General features: G+C 34.8%; 6 protein-coding genes across 6 annotated transcripts; 3 read left to right on the top strand and 3 right to left on the bottom strand.

The window, feature by feature from the left end:
* Positions 1 to 359: 359 nt before the first annotated feature.
* On the bottom strand, positions 360 to 1814 carry SAPINGB_P002600 (uncharacterized protein; the record flags this gene model as incomplete). The annotated part of the gene is made up of 1 exon (XM_031997318.1): positions 360 to 1814. One exon carries the CDS (start codon positions 1812 to 1814, stop codon positions 360 to 362), a length of 1455 nt encoding a protein of 484 aa, XP_031853209.1.
* A 2277-nt stretch (positions 1815 to 4091) lies between these two features.
* Positions 4092 to 4913, top strand: SAPINGB_P002599 (uncharacterized protein; the record flags this gene model as incomplete). The annotated part of the gene is made up of 1 exon (XM_031997317.1): positions 4092 to 4913. One exon carries the CDS (start codon positions 4092 to 4094, stop codon positions 4911 to 4913), a length of 822 nt encoding a protein of 273 aa, XP_031853208.1.
* A 92-nt stretch (positions 4914 to 5005) lies between these two features.
* SAPINGB_P002598 (uncharacterized protein) lies at positions 5006 to 5665 on the bottom strand (the record flags this gene model as incomplete). The annotated part of the gene is made up of 1 exon (XM_031997316.1): positions 5006 to 5665. One exon carries the CDS (start codon positions 5663 to 5665, stop codon positions 5006 to 5008), a length of 660 nt encoding a protein of 219 aa, XP_031853207.1.
* A 510-nt stretch (positions 5666 to 6175) lies between these two features.
* SAPINGB_P002597 (uncharacterized protein) lies at positions 6176 to 7600 on the top strand (the record flags this gene model as incomplete). Its single annotated transcript, XM_031997315.1, has 1 exon — positions 6176 to 7600. The coding sequence occupies one exon, from the start codon at positions 6176 to 6178 to the stop codon at positions 7598 to 7600; it is 1425 nt and encodes a 474-aa protein (XP_031853206.1).
* Positions 7601 to 7848: 248 nt separating this feature from the next.
* SAPINGB_P002596 (uncharacterized protein) lies at positions 7849 to 10356 on the top strand (the record flags this gene model as incomplete). The annotated part of the gene is made up of 1 exon (XM_031997314.1): positions 7849 to 10356. One exon carries the CDS (start codon positions 7849 to 7851, stop codon positions 10354 to 10356), a length of 2508 nt encoding a protein of 835 aa, XP_031853205.1.
* Positions 10357 to 11617: 1261 nt separating this feature from the next.
* Positions 11618 to 12730, bottom strand: SAPINGB_P002595 (uncharacterized protein; the record flags this gene model as incomplete). The annotated part of the gene is made up of 1 exon (XM_031997313.1): positions 11618 to 12730. One exon carries the CDS (start codon positions 12728 to 12730, stop codon positions 11618 to 11620), a length of 1113 nt encoding a protein of 370 aa, XP_031853204.1.
* Positions 12731 to 14499: the final 1769 nt, after the last annotated feature.

Genomic DNA, 14499 nt, shown 5'->3' with positions numbered 1-14499 from the left:
CAAAAAGAAACAAAAAGAAATAAAAAAAAAAGAAAAAAAAGACGAGAAAACGAGGACGATATTCTTTTCATTGATTGATTAAATGATTAAATAAAATAAAATTGTTTAATCTTGCAATATATCTAATCATAATTTACTAATTACATCTTCTTTTTTTTTTTTTTTTGTTTAATTAAGCAGCCAATTTGGTTGCCTTTTGTTTGATTGCTACTGCGTTCTTTTTTTTTTTTATTTTTTATTTTTTTTAATTCATAATAAATCCTATAAAGCAATATATATATATATATATATATATATATTTAAATCATAATAATAATAATAATTGACCCCGGATATCTCGGAACACTTATCTACAACTCCTAATCGCGGTACTTATCCATAAACCGCTGATGGAATTTTGTCAGGGCAGCTGCATAATCATCGACCGGGGCCAAGAAAGTGGTACGGAAATGCCAAGTGCCATCCTTTTGACCAAACCCGGACCCAGGAATCACACAGATTCCAGTTTCTTCCAATAACTGTAAACAATAAAATTCATCGGGGACTTCATTAAGACGTTGAGCCTCTTCAATGGCCTTTTTAGGGAGAGTAATTTGAGGGAACAAATACATGGCACCTTCTGGAGCTTGACAAGAAACACCTTCCATGGATTCAAAAGCCTTGTAAAGAACAGAAGAACGATGTTTAAGAGTGTTAAAGATGTGGGAATATTCACGAGTAAATTCTTCATAAGATGCATCACCCTTGACGGGAGGGTTAACCATAAGTTCGACAGCGACTTGACCTGGGACATTTGCACAGAGTTGGATGGCAGCCAACTTATAGATTGTATCGACGACTTCCTTGTTAAAACCGACTAATTCCATGTAACCACCACGATGACCACATTCACCAATCATTCCCTTTGATGTAGAATGTAGAGATGCAAGTTCTACAGTATCATATTTCCCTGGGAATTCTTGTTGCATTTTGCGAAGGACTTTTTTGAAAGAAATAAATTCTCCCAGGTAAACATTTTCTTGGTAAACTTCATCTGCAATGATGACAATTTCATGTTGAGCAGCAATATCAATAATTCCACGAATATTTTCTTCAGGGAGAACAGTACCTGTAGGGTTACCTGGGTTAATGACCACTATGGTTTTAAGATCAATGCCTTCAAGCTTAGCCTTATTGACGATTTGGGAGATTTCATCAACATTAGTTGCCCAGCTCTTAGCTTCATCTAAGTGGTACTGGACTGCAGATGCACCCATGAGGGTTAAAGTAGCAGAGTAGAGGGGGTACTGAGGGATAGGAATCAAGAAACCAGCCTTGTTTCCAGTAGCTTGTGCATTAAGGAGCATTGTGACGGCAGAGGAAGCTCCAGATGTAAGGAAGATTGAATGAGGATCAGCGGGGAAGCCATCTCTTTTTTCAATAAAGGAAGCAACAGAATCACGAATGATTTGAATACCTTGAGCATTTGAGTAAGCACCTACAGAGCCTACATTCGAGATAATTTTTTTAGCTCTAGCAATAGCATCAGCTTTATAGATGATGGAAGCTTCTGGTTTTTCCAAGAGTTGTGGGTATTCGACAATGGACAATACTTGGCGGTAAAAAGTGATTGGTTTTTGGTCTAATTGTTGTGGGTTTCCAATATTTGCATTGATAACTTTAGAAAAGGGGAGGGTAGATGAACCTTCAGCGAGGGTAGCTTTGAGTTGTTCAGCACGGATAGCTAGACGGCCTCTTACAGCGTATTTAGCGTTTACGACATTTGCATTAAGTTTGTCGATTGTAAGTGGAGAGACTTTTGGGATTTTGGACATTTTTTATTTTTTATTTTTTATTTTATTTGAAGAAAAGAAAGAAAAGGTTTTTAAATTTTTTTTTTTTTTTTGGAGGGGTGAAAAGGATAAGAAGGATTGTGGGGGGGTTTTTATATGGAAAAAAAAAAAAAAAATAAAAAAATTTAAAGTGAAGGTTTTTTTTTTTTTTTAGGGATGGAAAAAAGAAGAAAAAGAATAAGATGATTTGGGAGCGTTTTTATTTTTATTTTTATTTATTTATTTTTTTTAAGTAAAACGTTTTTTTTTTTATTTTTTTTTATTTTAAATCATTTATATATAAAAAAATAATAATAAAGCCGTTAGCAACCGAATATAACCAGTTTTGATAATTGTTGATAGTTATTGATAATTGATAGTTGATGATGATGATGATTGTAAAAATATATATATATATATATACTCGGGTCTCTCTTTTTTTAAAAATAAAAACACAGGATTTTTCAATTTATTTTTATTTTTATATTATTTTTTATTTTTCAATTTTCATTGATATAACAGAAATAAATTATTTCATTTACTTTAATTTTTTTTTTTTTCATTATTATTATTAATATTATTCTTCATAATACAATTTAAAAAAAAAAAAAAACTGGTCTTGTGAGTTTTTTTTTTAATTTAATTTAATTTAATTTGGTCTTGTGAACTGCCAAATTTTTATATATAAAAAAAAAAAAAAAGTTTAAAAGAAATAAAAAAATTTAATTGCCTGCCACTTTAAAGGTTTTCATGGGGGAAAAAAAAAAAAAAAAAAAAATTCGTTTTAGGAAGGCAGTCAGTTGACAATTTTTTTTTTTTAATAATAATAATAAAGAATTTCATTTATAAGGAGACTTTTTTATTTATTTATTTATTTATTTAAAATCAATTTAAAATCAATTTAAAATCAATTTAAAATCAATTTTAAAAAAAAAAAAATGTTTCTTTTAACTACTAAATAAATAAAAATCCTTTTCTTAATGTTGATCAACAACAATTAACTCGGGTCTTTTTTTTTTTAATTTTTTTTTAATTTTATTTTATTTTTTCATTTTTCATTTTTCATTTTTCATTTTTTGGAAATAAAAACAGTTGGAAATTTATAACAAAATAAAATAAAATAAAATAAAAACGTTCTTAACAGGAAACCCGACCGACCAAGTCAAAAAAAAAACAACAACAACAACAACAATAATTTAAAGGGAAAAAATAAAAAGACCCGACATCAAAAGATGGTTAATCAACAATAACAATCAAAAAGAAAAGTTTTCAAAAAGTTTTTTTTATATATTTTTAAAGTAACCGTTAGTTGCCGATTATTATTATTATTATTATGACTATCATCATTTATAAATGACACATTGATTTATTTATTTATTTATTTATTTATTTACTAACCATTCTTTTAATTGTCATTTTTTTTTCTTTCTTTTAAAAATTGAATTTCAATAAATGCTTAATCTTTTAGTATTTAAAAAAAAATCTTTTTTTTTTCTCTGCTATTGTTGTAGATTAAATAAAATTTAAATAAATATAAATAGATAAATAAATAAAAAAAAAAAAAAAAAAAAAAAAAAAAAAAAAAAAAAAAGACCCGAAAGACCCGAATGATCGGACACCAATTAAAAAATGTTTAAACAACAACAACAACAACAACAAAAAAAAAAGCCGCCCAACTGCAATTTTTTTTTTTATAGACAACTCACCAATTCTAAAAAAAAAAAACTATTAGGGGGGAAAATACTTTTTCCCCACTAACTAAAGGTGTGTGTGTGCACTAACTCTACCTATATAATCAGGTGGTGGTCCTTTATATCAGTAGACCAAAATATCTACTTACTACTAACAACAATAACAACAACAAAAACCTGATGAAGGGAATTTCATACTTTTTATTGAATATCTGTCACTTATATACAGCTAATGTAAAATTTTTTTTTTTTTAAAGTATATATATATATATATATATATACTGTTTTGATTTTAATGGAAGTGTCGACTATCGACTTTTTTATGTCAGTTAATCTTTAATATAAATTTAAAGAATTGATAAAAGTCACATGATATAATAAATACATGACTAATCATTAATAAACATTTCTTACTCATCTTATTTCCCTTCTTTTTTTTTTTTTTTAAATCTCACACCCAATTTATCGCCACACTCAAAATTACAAAAAAAAAAAAATAATAATACGCCCCCCTCAACCATCTCAACCATCTCAATCATCACATATTATCAACCACATCAACCACATCCATTACATCAACCCCCTAACAATGCCCGGTCTTTCATTCGATAATCACCTGCGAAACAAATACCTTGAAGCCCATGGTGTTGCAGTTCCAGGAGCAACCTCTACAGGTACTACAATTGTCGGCTGTCGCTTCGATGGAGGCGTCGTCATTGCTGCAGATACTCGTGCCACCGCAGGTCCCATCGTGGCAGATAAAAACTGTGAAAAACTTCATCAAATCTCTCCTCAAATCTGGTGTGCCGGTGCAGGTACCGCAGCAGACACAGAAATGGTTACTCAACTTATTTCATCAAACATTGAACTTCATGCCCTTAACACAGGCCGTAAACCAAGAGTCGTCACAGCCTTAACTATGCTTAAACAACACCTTTTCCAATACCAAGGTCATGTTGGTGCATACCTCATTGTTGCAGGTGTTGACCCTACAGGCCCTCAACTTTTTTCTATTCATGCTCATGGTTCTACTGATGTTGGGTTTTATCTTTCTCTCGGATCAGGTTCCATGGCTGCTATGGCAGTTCTCGAGGCTCGTTGGCATAAAGATATTTCCAAGGAAGAAGCAATTAACCTAGTTGCAGATGCAATCGAATCTGGTATTTGGAATGATTTGGGTTCTGGTTCAAATGTTGACATTTGTGTCATGGAACAAGACCAACCAGCACAACTTCACCGCGGATTCCGTAAACCAAATGAACGTGGCAAAAAGGAACGTTCTTACAAGTTTGCAAAGGGAACAACAGGTATCTTATCTCAAAGTATACGCAATATTGTTTCTGTAGTCGATGTACCCTTGACAACTATCCCCGTTGGAGGCCATTCAGATGCAATGGACATTGATGGTTGATTGTAATTCCTTGTATAAATAAAGTATTATTATTATTATTATTATTATTATTGTTATTGTGCACTATATATATAAATTGTCTCATCTCGTCTTTACTCCAATGCCTTAATGGTACCCTCAACAATCGCCTCATGCTCAACTGCATGAACCCGATCTTCATACTCTTCAACAGTCTCATCCTTCTTAAGTTCAATTTCCTTAACAATCAATGGCTCCCCCTCATCAACAGCTGCAATTACCTTATGGATCATTACACCTCCCTTTGTGATTTCACCCTTTTGTCCAGCTTCCCATGCCCTTTGGATCGCATGTGTTCCTGCAAAGGCTCCTGGCAATGCTGGGTGCAAATTAATGATTGAAATTCCAGCCTCTTCTTCCACAGGTCCTAAAAATTCTGGTGCCAGAATTAACATCCATCCAGCACATACTATCAAATCTGGCCGTGGACTCAACTCCAAAATGTGTGTTGCTAAATCCCGGTTAAACTGTAACCGAGCTGCTTTACGTGCTGCCCGATCATCTTTTGCAAGCTTCCCATAGTATTTATCACACTGTAATGTATGAACATATGAAGGAACATTCCCGTTGGCTGCTCTAGTTAATCCATATGCTGATGCAGATGACGAAATGACTTGTTGGATCTTTGCACCACCTAGTTTGTTTGCAGCCGCAGCATCAATAAGAGCCTGAAGATTTGTTCCTGAACCCGAAATGAGCACAACAATGTTTTTTTGAGGAGATTCGGTAGACATTTAGATGGATGAATGAATGAGTGGGTGGGGGGTGGGGGATGTATTTGGAAGTTTTTTTTTTATATATATATTTTGAGAGTTGGTTGGTTTGTTGGAGAGTCCAAAATGATTTAAATTTTTTTTTTTTTTTTTTTTTTTTTGTTACACAGAAATCGGCAATTTTTTTATTTATTTTTTTATTTTTTTATTTTTTTATTTATTTTTTTATTTTTTTATTTTATGACAACAGAAAACAGAAAACAGAAAACAGAAAACAGAAAATCTACAACTGTAAACTGCCATTTTTATTTTATTTTTATTTTATTTTTATTTTATTTTTATTTTATTTTTATTTTATTTTTATTTTATTTTTATTTTTATTTTTATTTTTATTTTATTATTTTTATTTTTATATTTTTATTTTAATTTTTTAATAACTGAATGCTTGACTGCTAACCAAAATCTTCTTCTTCACATAGCAAAGTTCCATCTCTCTCTTCAAAAAAAAAAAAAAAAAAAAAAAAAAAAAAAATGTCTGCAGACTCGCCTGACACTCAGACCCGCCCAGTAACACCACCGGAACCCAAACAACAATTAAATCCCGACATCGACCGGGTTCCGACACTAAAACAACAAGATCTTTTAACTTCTCATCAAACAACTGCAACTGAAACTACAACTACAACTACAACTACAACTGAAACTACTACTACTACTACTACTGCAAATGCAACTCCACATAATCAACAACCCCATCTTAAAGACCCTGTACTTCAAAACGTCCCACAGGTCCCGGAACCAGAATCACCATCACCATCACCAACAACTAAAGAACCGTTGAAACATCTATCAAAACCTCGGAACTCAAATAACTCTAAAAATCTTTCACAAAACCCCCTCAAGGACCTTTTGCCCTCCCCAGAATCTCAAGAAAAACCACTCCATGCAATCCCACTAACAGTGGCTGCCGCCACCACCATCATCGCTTCTACTCAAAGCTCCGCCCAAACTACCGCCATACCCGAGTTGATTGTTATCTCAGATTCTCTCCCAACAACAGATCCACAACTTTCACTAAACATCCCAGAAACTTCTCAGTCCTCTTCCTCAATCCAATCATCTACACAATCATCCCAATCACCAACCCCACAACCCTCCCATGACTCTCTTAGACCAATATCCCCTCAACCCCAGTCTCAGACCCAATCCAGACATTCGTCCCGCTCACAATCCCCACAGACTTCTGGATCTTCACGGCGTCAACGGCGACGATCTTCAACAGCATCTATCTCTTCTCTAAGCTCTGACGACGGTGCCCCTCAACCACCTCCTCCACGACCCCAGCCTGGCCACCCTGCAAATATCTATCGCAACCTGCTTATCATGGAAGACTCTTTCCGACAGGAATACGTGATTCTGCGCAAAACCAGACGTAAATACCTACTCTTCAACATATCCATGGCTGCTCTAACACTCTACTTTTTTTATTGTGTTTTCATCGAGCCCTCCATCTACCGGGTCATTCATTTCTTCAACCGTCTTCTTCTCATGATCTTCGCAACTACGATTATTCTCTTTTATATTTCCGGGTCTCATCGCAAAACTATCGGTTCCTCTCGTAAGTTCATTTATAATGTAAACAAGGGCATGCGCGGCTTCAACATTAAACTTGTGCGAATCACACAGTCTTGGCCAGAAACCTTCATTGATTGGTTCTGGGCTCCTGCCTATGCAGCCCGGCCAGGTGAAATCGTTAAACTCGTTCTCTCTCCAAGAGTCTTTAACCCAGATATCATTGAAGGCTGGGAAATCTACCGTGTGGAGTATTGGAATAAAGAGTACCTTAAAGCCCAGGGGAAGCCTGTTGCGGAACCCTCAGCGTCTCCCCATAGAACCAGGAAATCATTTGCATCATCGTCTACTTCTAGACCGTCTTCTTCGTCTCTTCGGTCTTAAGTTAATTTTGCTATTTTATACATTGTCTTTTTCTTTTCTTCTCTTTTTTTTTTTTTTTTTTTCTTATGAATTATGTCGCATTTTTATGAATTTATTCAAAAATTCCACCACCCTCCCATATTTATCTCCCATCCATTGTTGACCACCTACCGCTTTTTCTTGTATGTGTTGGCCACTTTTTTTATTTTTTTTATTTTTATTTTTATTTTTATTTTTACTTTCCTTTTTCACCACCACCATCACAATCAATGCCTTCCCAAGTACCGGTCTCTTCGGCTCCACCCGTCATCGAGCCTGAAAAGCTCCGAAGAGACGTCGACCATGCTGCTTCCATTGATGACCTGAGAATTGCCCTCCACCAAGTCAAAATGGCCCGCTTCTCTGTCGACACATCTCTCCAACGTTACGTCTCCACTACATCTCTTGCCCATTCAAACGAATCCCGCAAACTCAACAAGCTCAAGGCCCAGCTTGGGTCCGCTTTATCAACTTCTCACGACCTCCTTTCCACTTTGTCTTCAGCTGCTTTTGTAGCTTCTTCTCTAGCTGTCAAAGTCCGTAGTCTTGATCTTGAACAGTCCCGAGTCAAACTTTCTCTCCAGTACGTCACAGACGTCATCGAACTTAAAAAGGCTGTCCAAGGTGTCCATGCTGCAATGGATGTCCGCGATTGGGAACGTGCCGCAGCATTTATTCATAAAACTCAACAACTTCCTCCTGCTCTTGTCAAAGGTGACTTTGCCCGAGCAATGGTCCCCACTGCTGACCTCCCAGATTTCCCAGAGGAAACCCTTGCAGAAGCATCTACAGCCTTGGGGACTATTTTCCTACGCGAGTTTAGCAAGGCTGCCGCTGAGAAAAACATGGAGACTCTCACTCGTTACTTTAAATTGCTCCCACTTATTGGTAAAGAAAAGGAAGGTCTTCAAGTCTATGCAAAGTTCATTTGTGGCATCATCACGGCTCAATCCCGCCAACGAATCCAAGCAAGATCCTCTGCAGATACACCCATGTTTTATGCAATCGCAGTCACAAGACTTTTTGAAAACATGGCCACAATTGTCAACCAACATGCTCCAATTGTCGAACGCCATTACGGTAAAGGCCGTATGGCCCAGGTCCTTGAAAAAACACAAGACGAGGCAGATAGCCAAGGAGGCCTCATCATTGATACCCTTTGGGACGAACGTAACATTCCTCGTACCCTTGCTGATATCCAAAACTATGCATTCCCCTATCTTGTCAATAGCTTTCTCCCAGGAGCCCCGGCTGGATCTTCGTCTGCATCAAACAGAACTCATTCCCCAGGATTTAGTCCTAATAGAAATTCCTCTGACTTTAACCGTGCCACTGCTGACTCGGAAACCGTCGACTTGAAACATATTGGTGACCTTATCCGTGAGCTTTCAGTTATTCTTAACCGCTGGTCACTTTACCGAAAGTTTCTTGGCTTCAAGTGGACAGAATACTCAGGCCAATCCAACTTTTCAACTTCTGGAGAAATGCTCATGCCCCAAATGCTTGTCAATTGTAACTTTGAAAAAAAGGTTGACTCTAAAATTGTGCCAGCTTTCCAATCTTTCTCCACTTTTGCCTTCCGCAGAGCCCTTGAAAAAGCCCTCCAACTGGAAGAAATGCCAGATGTTACATCCGTTTACTCTCCAGAAGCTCCTCTCGCAACTTCTCTTGTTGAAGACTGTATGTACATGCTCAAGATTCTACTCCAGCAAGCTCTTGACACAGGTGAAGTGGCTCTTACAAAATCAGTTATTGTTGCTGTCCGTCGCATCCTAGAATCTGACTTTATTGGAGCCATGCAACGAAAACTCCGTGACGAGGCTCCACGTGCAGTCTCAGCAACAGCAACTTTTAACGCCACATCAGGTGTCGGCTCATCAGCTGGAACTCTTGTTTCACGTTTGTCGACGCCTCCACCAGGAAGCAGCGGCAGCGGATCAGGCGGCGGCAGCGGCGCAGGCGCTGCGGCCAGCGGGCTTGGTGGAGCACATGGGGCTGCTGGTTCTGGTATCTCTGGACTCACGGGCCACGAAGAGGTCCGCCTCCACAATTTCCTAGTGTACCTCAACAATCTCTACGTGGCAGCAGAATACACAGCACGCATTGTACGCGAGGCCATCTACGAAGACGTGCTTCCGTTTGAAACAGATGCAGCAGATGTCCACGACCAGTTGCAGGCGTTTGTACAAAGCTTCAAGCACCGTTGCGACGAGCTAGCAGAGGACGGAATCCAGGTTGCTTACTCGCAGGTTCTTTCTGCGCGGATCAGGCACCTGGCCAATAACCTATTTAAGGAAAACGATTACATGGTGAGCCCCAACCCACGGGACAGTACTACTGGAGTGTCATCGTCGCCGGTGACTGCAATCTTTAACAAGGAATGGGGGGTGATCAAGAGTGGGTTTGCACGGGTCATGGCACCGCCTTTGTACGGGAAGCTTCTGGCACATGCAGCCGGACTGCTTTCACGAACACTGGAGAAGCGTGTGTGGACGCTGGAGGGTCGTGTAAATGAGCTAGGTGCAATCCAATTAGATCGTGATGTTTCGCGAATTGTGGCGACGGTGAGTGCTGGACAGTATAGTTTGCGCGAGAAGTTTGTACGAGTGGCTCAGATTGTGATGATTGTAGGGCTAGATGATGTTGAAGAGGAAGAGGGTGTTGCTTGGGTACTTAACGATGCGGAACGCCAACGTGCAAGACTGATTAGAGTGGAAAGAAGGGAGCTTAATTTCTAAGATATGAGGGAATATGATTTTGTGTGTGTGTGTGTGTGTTTTTTTTGGGGGAGGGGAGCATGTAGATTTTTAAAAAAAAAAAAAAAAATAAATTTAAATAAAATTTGGAATAGAATAATGAAGATGAGAAAAAAAAGAAGGGGAATTAAGTAATGAATTGAATATCAAGATGAATTGGAAAAGAAATTATATAATTTAATCTTTTATTTTGGATTCTATTTTTTTTAAAAAAAAAAAAAAAAAAAACAATAAACTTGCAAAATGAATATAAATACCCCCACAATAGGGGGTCGGTTTTAATGTACTTTGCATTTTTGTTTTCAAAATCTTTGTTTTTTTTTTTGCTTAAATAGAACAAAAAATTATTAGGATTGAGATTTTTGTTAATATATGTATGTAAATATAATATTTTCCCATTTTGTTTGTTTGTTTTTATTCAAGGGTTATAGAATTATATAACATCAGCATCTGCGCTATCCTTCTTGTCCATACTATATATTTTTTCATTTTGATAATAAACTTTTAATTTTGGCTTCAACATTGCATCTCCAACAGCCCGAAAATAAGTCCTGATGCCAGCTTACGAGGAACAGGGGGTTAAAAATAACCAAACCTTCCCAACCTATCTCCACTTGTCTTCATCAACGCTGTAATTGTATTTCTTAATCCCTCCAAGCAGAGATAAAGCTTACAATCTCTTGTAAGCCAGTTAAACTGTTTAAGAGAGTCGATATGTCCATCTCTGGAGATATCCGTTTCAGTCCTTTTCTTTCTTCTTCAAGCAAAGAACACTCAACTAAAATGTGATGAACTGTTTCCAGCTCTCCACATTTGCAGTTGTAACTATCCTTTTCAATTCCAAACTTTTTAAACCATGCGCCAAAGTTGCCATGGCCTGTGCGAAATTGAGTAATATTACTCAAGATCCTTCGACTATCTTTCTTCATGATCATAATATGTTTGTTTGTTTGTTTTTATTCAAGGGTTATAAAAATGATCATAATATTTTCCCGTTTGTTTGTTTGTTTGTTTTTATTCAAGGGTTATAGAATTATATAACATCAGCATCTGCGCTATCCTTCTTGTCCATACTATATATTTTTTCATTTTGATAATAAACTTTTAATTTTGGCTTCAACATTGCATCTCCAACAGCCCGAAAATAAGTCCTGATGCCAGCTTACGAGGAACAGGGGGTTAAAATAACCAAACCTTCCCAACCTATCTCCACTTGTCTTCATCAACGCTGTAATTGTATTTCTTAATCCCTCCAAGCAGAGATAAAGCTTACAATTTCTTGTAAGCCAGTTAAACTGTTTAAGAGAGTCGACATGTCCATCTCTGGAGATATCCGTTTCAGTCCTTTTCTTTCCTCTTCAAGCAAAGGACACTCAACTAAAATGTGATGAACTGTTTCCAGCTCTCCACATTTGCAGTTGTAACTATCCTTTTCAATTCCAAACTTTTTAAACCATGCGCCAAAGTTGCCATGGCCTGTGCGAAACTGAGTAATATTACTCAAGATCCTTCGACTATCTTTCTTCATGATCACTCCCGTAACCATTTTGGAAAGATTATCAGTACATTTCGACTCCACTGTGATATTATGATACCACAGATCCTTACTGCTGTTCCAATACATTTCTTGCCATTCTTCCATTGCTTGTTTCTTTAAAATTCCAATCGTCTGACTTTGTTGTTGTTTCAGTGTAAGAGGTTCAACCCTCTTGCATTTTCGTTTTTCATCCTTTTTAATCATATAGTCTCTATCATCTTTTGCCAACATGTAAAGCGTGGTTAGCTTTGCAATTGGAGATTTCTCAATCAATGTTAACAAATGACCATTAATAGGATTAGTTTTGCTAATATTTAGGTGTAAACGAATAGCTTTTCGTGCCACCATAAATTTTAGCCTAATACTATATGGCATAATACCAGCTTCCTTTTGTAGTACCGCAATAGGAGTTGTGCGATACGCACCAACAATTCTTCTTAAAGCCATATTCTGCATTACTTCCAACTTGTGGATTTCTCCTTTCAAAATTTTGTGATGCCAAATTTCTAAGCCATATTCGACAATTGGTCTCACGCAAGCAATATACAGTGATCTGACTGCAGACCCTCGCATACCTTTTTGCACGCCACCAAGATGCCAAATAGCACCAACAGCTTTTCTTGCTTTATTGATTTTATTCAAAATATGAGATTTAAAATCAAGCAGATTGTTCAAAGTAATTCCAAGCAATTTAACTTCCTTCTGGGGTTCACGAAGTTCTCCATTAGGTAAAGTAAGTTGCACTTTCTCATCTTTAGGTTTCACATTTTTTGTAAAATGAATAAAACCCAATTTATCACCCAAATCAATTTTGGTCATTCTTGATTTAGCCCAATTACAACATTTTTCTAATATGTTGCTTAAGCTTTTGGTATTTTCTTCAATTTTACCTTCAACGGTAATAGTCACATCATCAATAAAGCCAAAAGGAGTTCCACCCCTAATATTTTCCCAGGTTTATGAAAGATTTTTTAAAATTTAAATAATCATTCTAAATAATTTTAAAAATTTATATTTTCAAGTTATTCCTTGTGGCCCAATGGCAAGGCGTTCGCCTACGATCATTAATGGTTACATAGCGAAAGATTCCAGGTTCGACCCCTGGCAGGGAAGCTTTAACTTTTTCTGCCCCCTTAGTAACTATTTACTTGGGGTTGTTTATAAGGTGGTTACTTATTTTTTTCCTTATATGGAAGAAAAAGGGATATATCGATATATATTATATATATATATATCCCTTTTTTAAAATTGCGTGGGAAAAAAAAAAAAAAAAAAAGTCTTGCGTAGACCAAAAAATTTTTTTTTTTAAAAGAAAATCCAGGAGGCGGTGTTTGAAAAAATAATAAAGTCCATAAAGAAGAAAGTAAGTTGGTTTAAAGAAATTTGAAAAATGAATAATTGTTAAAAGTTGGAGAAAGTTTATTTTATTTTATTTTATTTTATTTTTTGGATAACAATTGGTGAACAATCAGAGGATTGTATTTTCTTTTTACAAGATTATTGGTTTAAAATATGGTTGATTTGTATGTATTTTTTATTTTTATTTTATTTTTAACTTAAAAAATATTTGATTGTTAATTGAAAATGATTATTAAAAATTAACAAAAAAAAAAAAAAAAAAAGAGGCGAAGTTTTAAAGAAAAAATTTAAAAAAAATTAAAAAAAACAAAAAAAAATATTTCATTTATTTGTAAAGTTCAAAATATGAAGAACATAAAAAAAAGATAAAAAATTTAAAAGGGGAAAAGAAAAAAAAAAAAAAAGATTACGTGCACACAATATGGTATTTTTAAATTATATTGTACCATATATATATATATATATGGTACAATATAATTTAAAAAAAATAACAAATAATGACAAATAATAATAAAAAAAAAGTGGCTTAGAAAGAACTCTTTTTTTTTTTTTTTTTGAGTAAATCATATATATACATATATATATATATATAAATAAATCTATTATTATAGTTATTGTTATCATCGTCATAACCATCAAGTTTTAATATTTTAACTCAGATACAAAATTTACTCAATGACGAAATAACAAAAAAAGAAGTTTGTTTATACACTACTATATATTTATTTTAAAAGAAATTAAACAAAAATATTGTTTACATTTAATTTAGATCTAATACGCATTCTATTTTTATTTTTTTTTTAGAATTTTCTATTTTACTGGATTCTTTTTTATTTGAAAGATTGTGAGTCTTTTTATATGAAAAGAAATATCTTTTATATATATCTCAAGAAAGTCTATTAAAAATACTTGACATTTTATTAAGCAACAATTATTGGACATTAAGATAAAGCAGTAGAAGTAATGAAAAAAAAAGAAAACAGTTTTTTTTTATGTGAAAAAGTATTTTCTTTCTTTTTCTTTTTTTTTTTTTTTTTTTCTAAAAAATAGATAAAATCTGATTGAAATTTTAATGTTTATAAAAAACAATAACAAATAGCAAGAATTAAGAATGATATATATTTAAATGATTATGATTATGGTTAAGTTTCTTTTTTTTTTTTTTTTTTTTTCTTTTCTGATAGCAATCTTGGGACCATTCAAACCAAAAGAAAGAAGAGTAGCAGGTC

The sequence above is a fragment of the Magnusiomyces paraingens genome (genome assembly GCF_902498895.1).
Source record: "Magnusiomyces paraingens strain CBS 517.90 genome assembly, contig: contig2, whole genome shotgun sequence".
Lineage (NCBI taxonomy): Eukaryota > Fungi > Ascomycota > Dipodascomycetes > Dipodascales > Dipodascaceae > Magnusiomyces > Magnusiomyces paraingens.
Note: the sequence above shows the minus strand (reverse complement) of the source record. Positions and strands in the feature narration are given on the sequence as shown.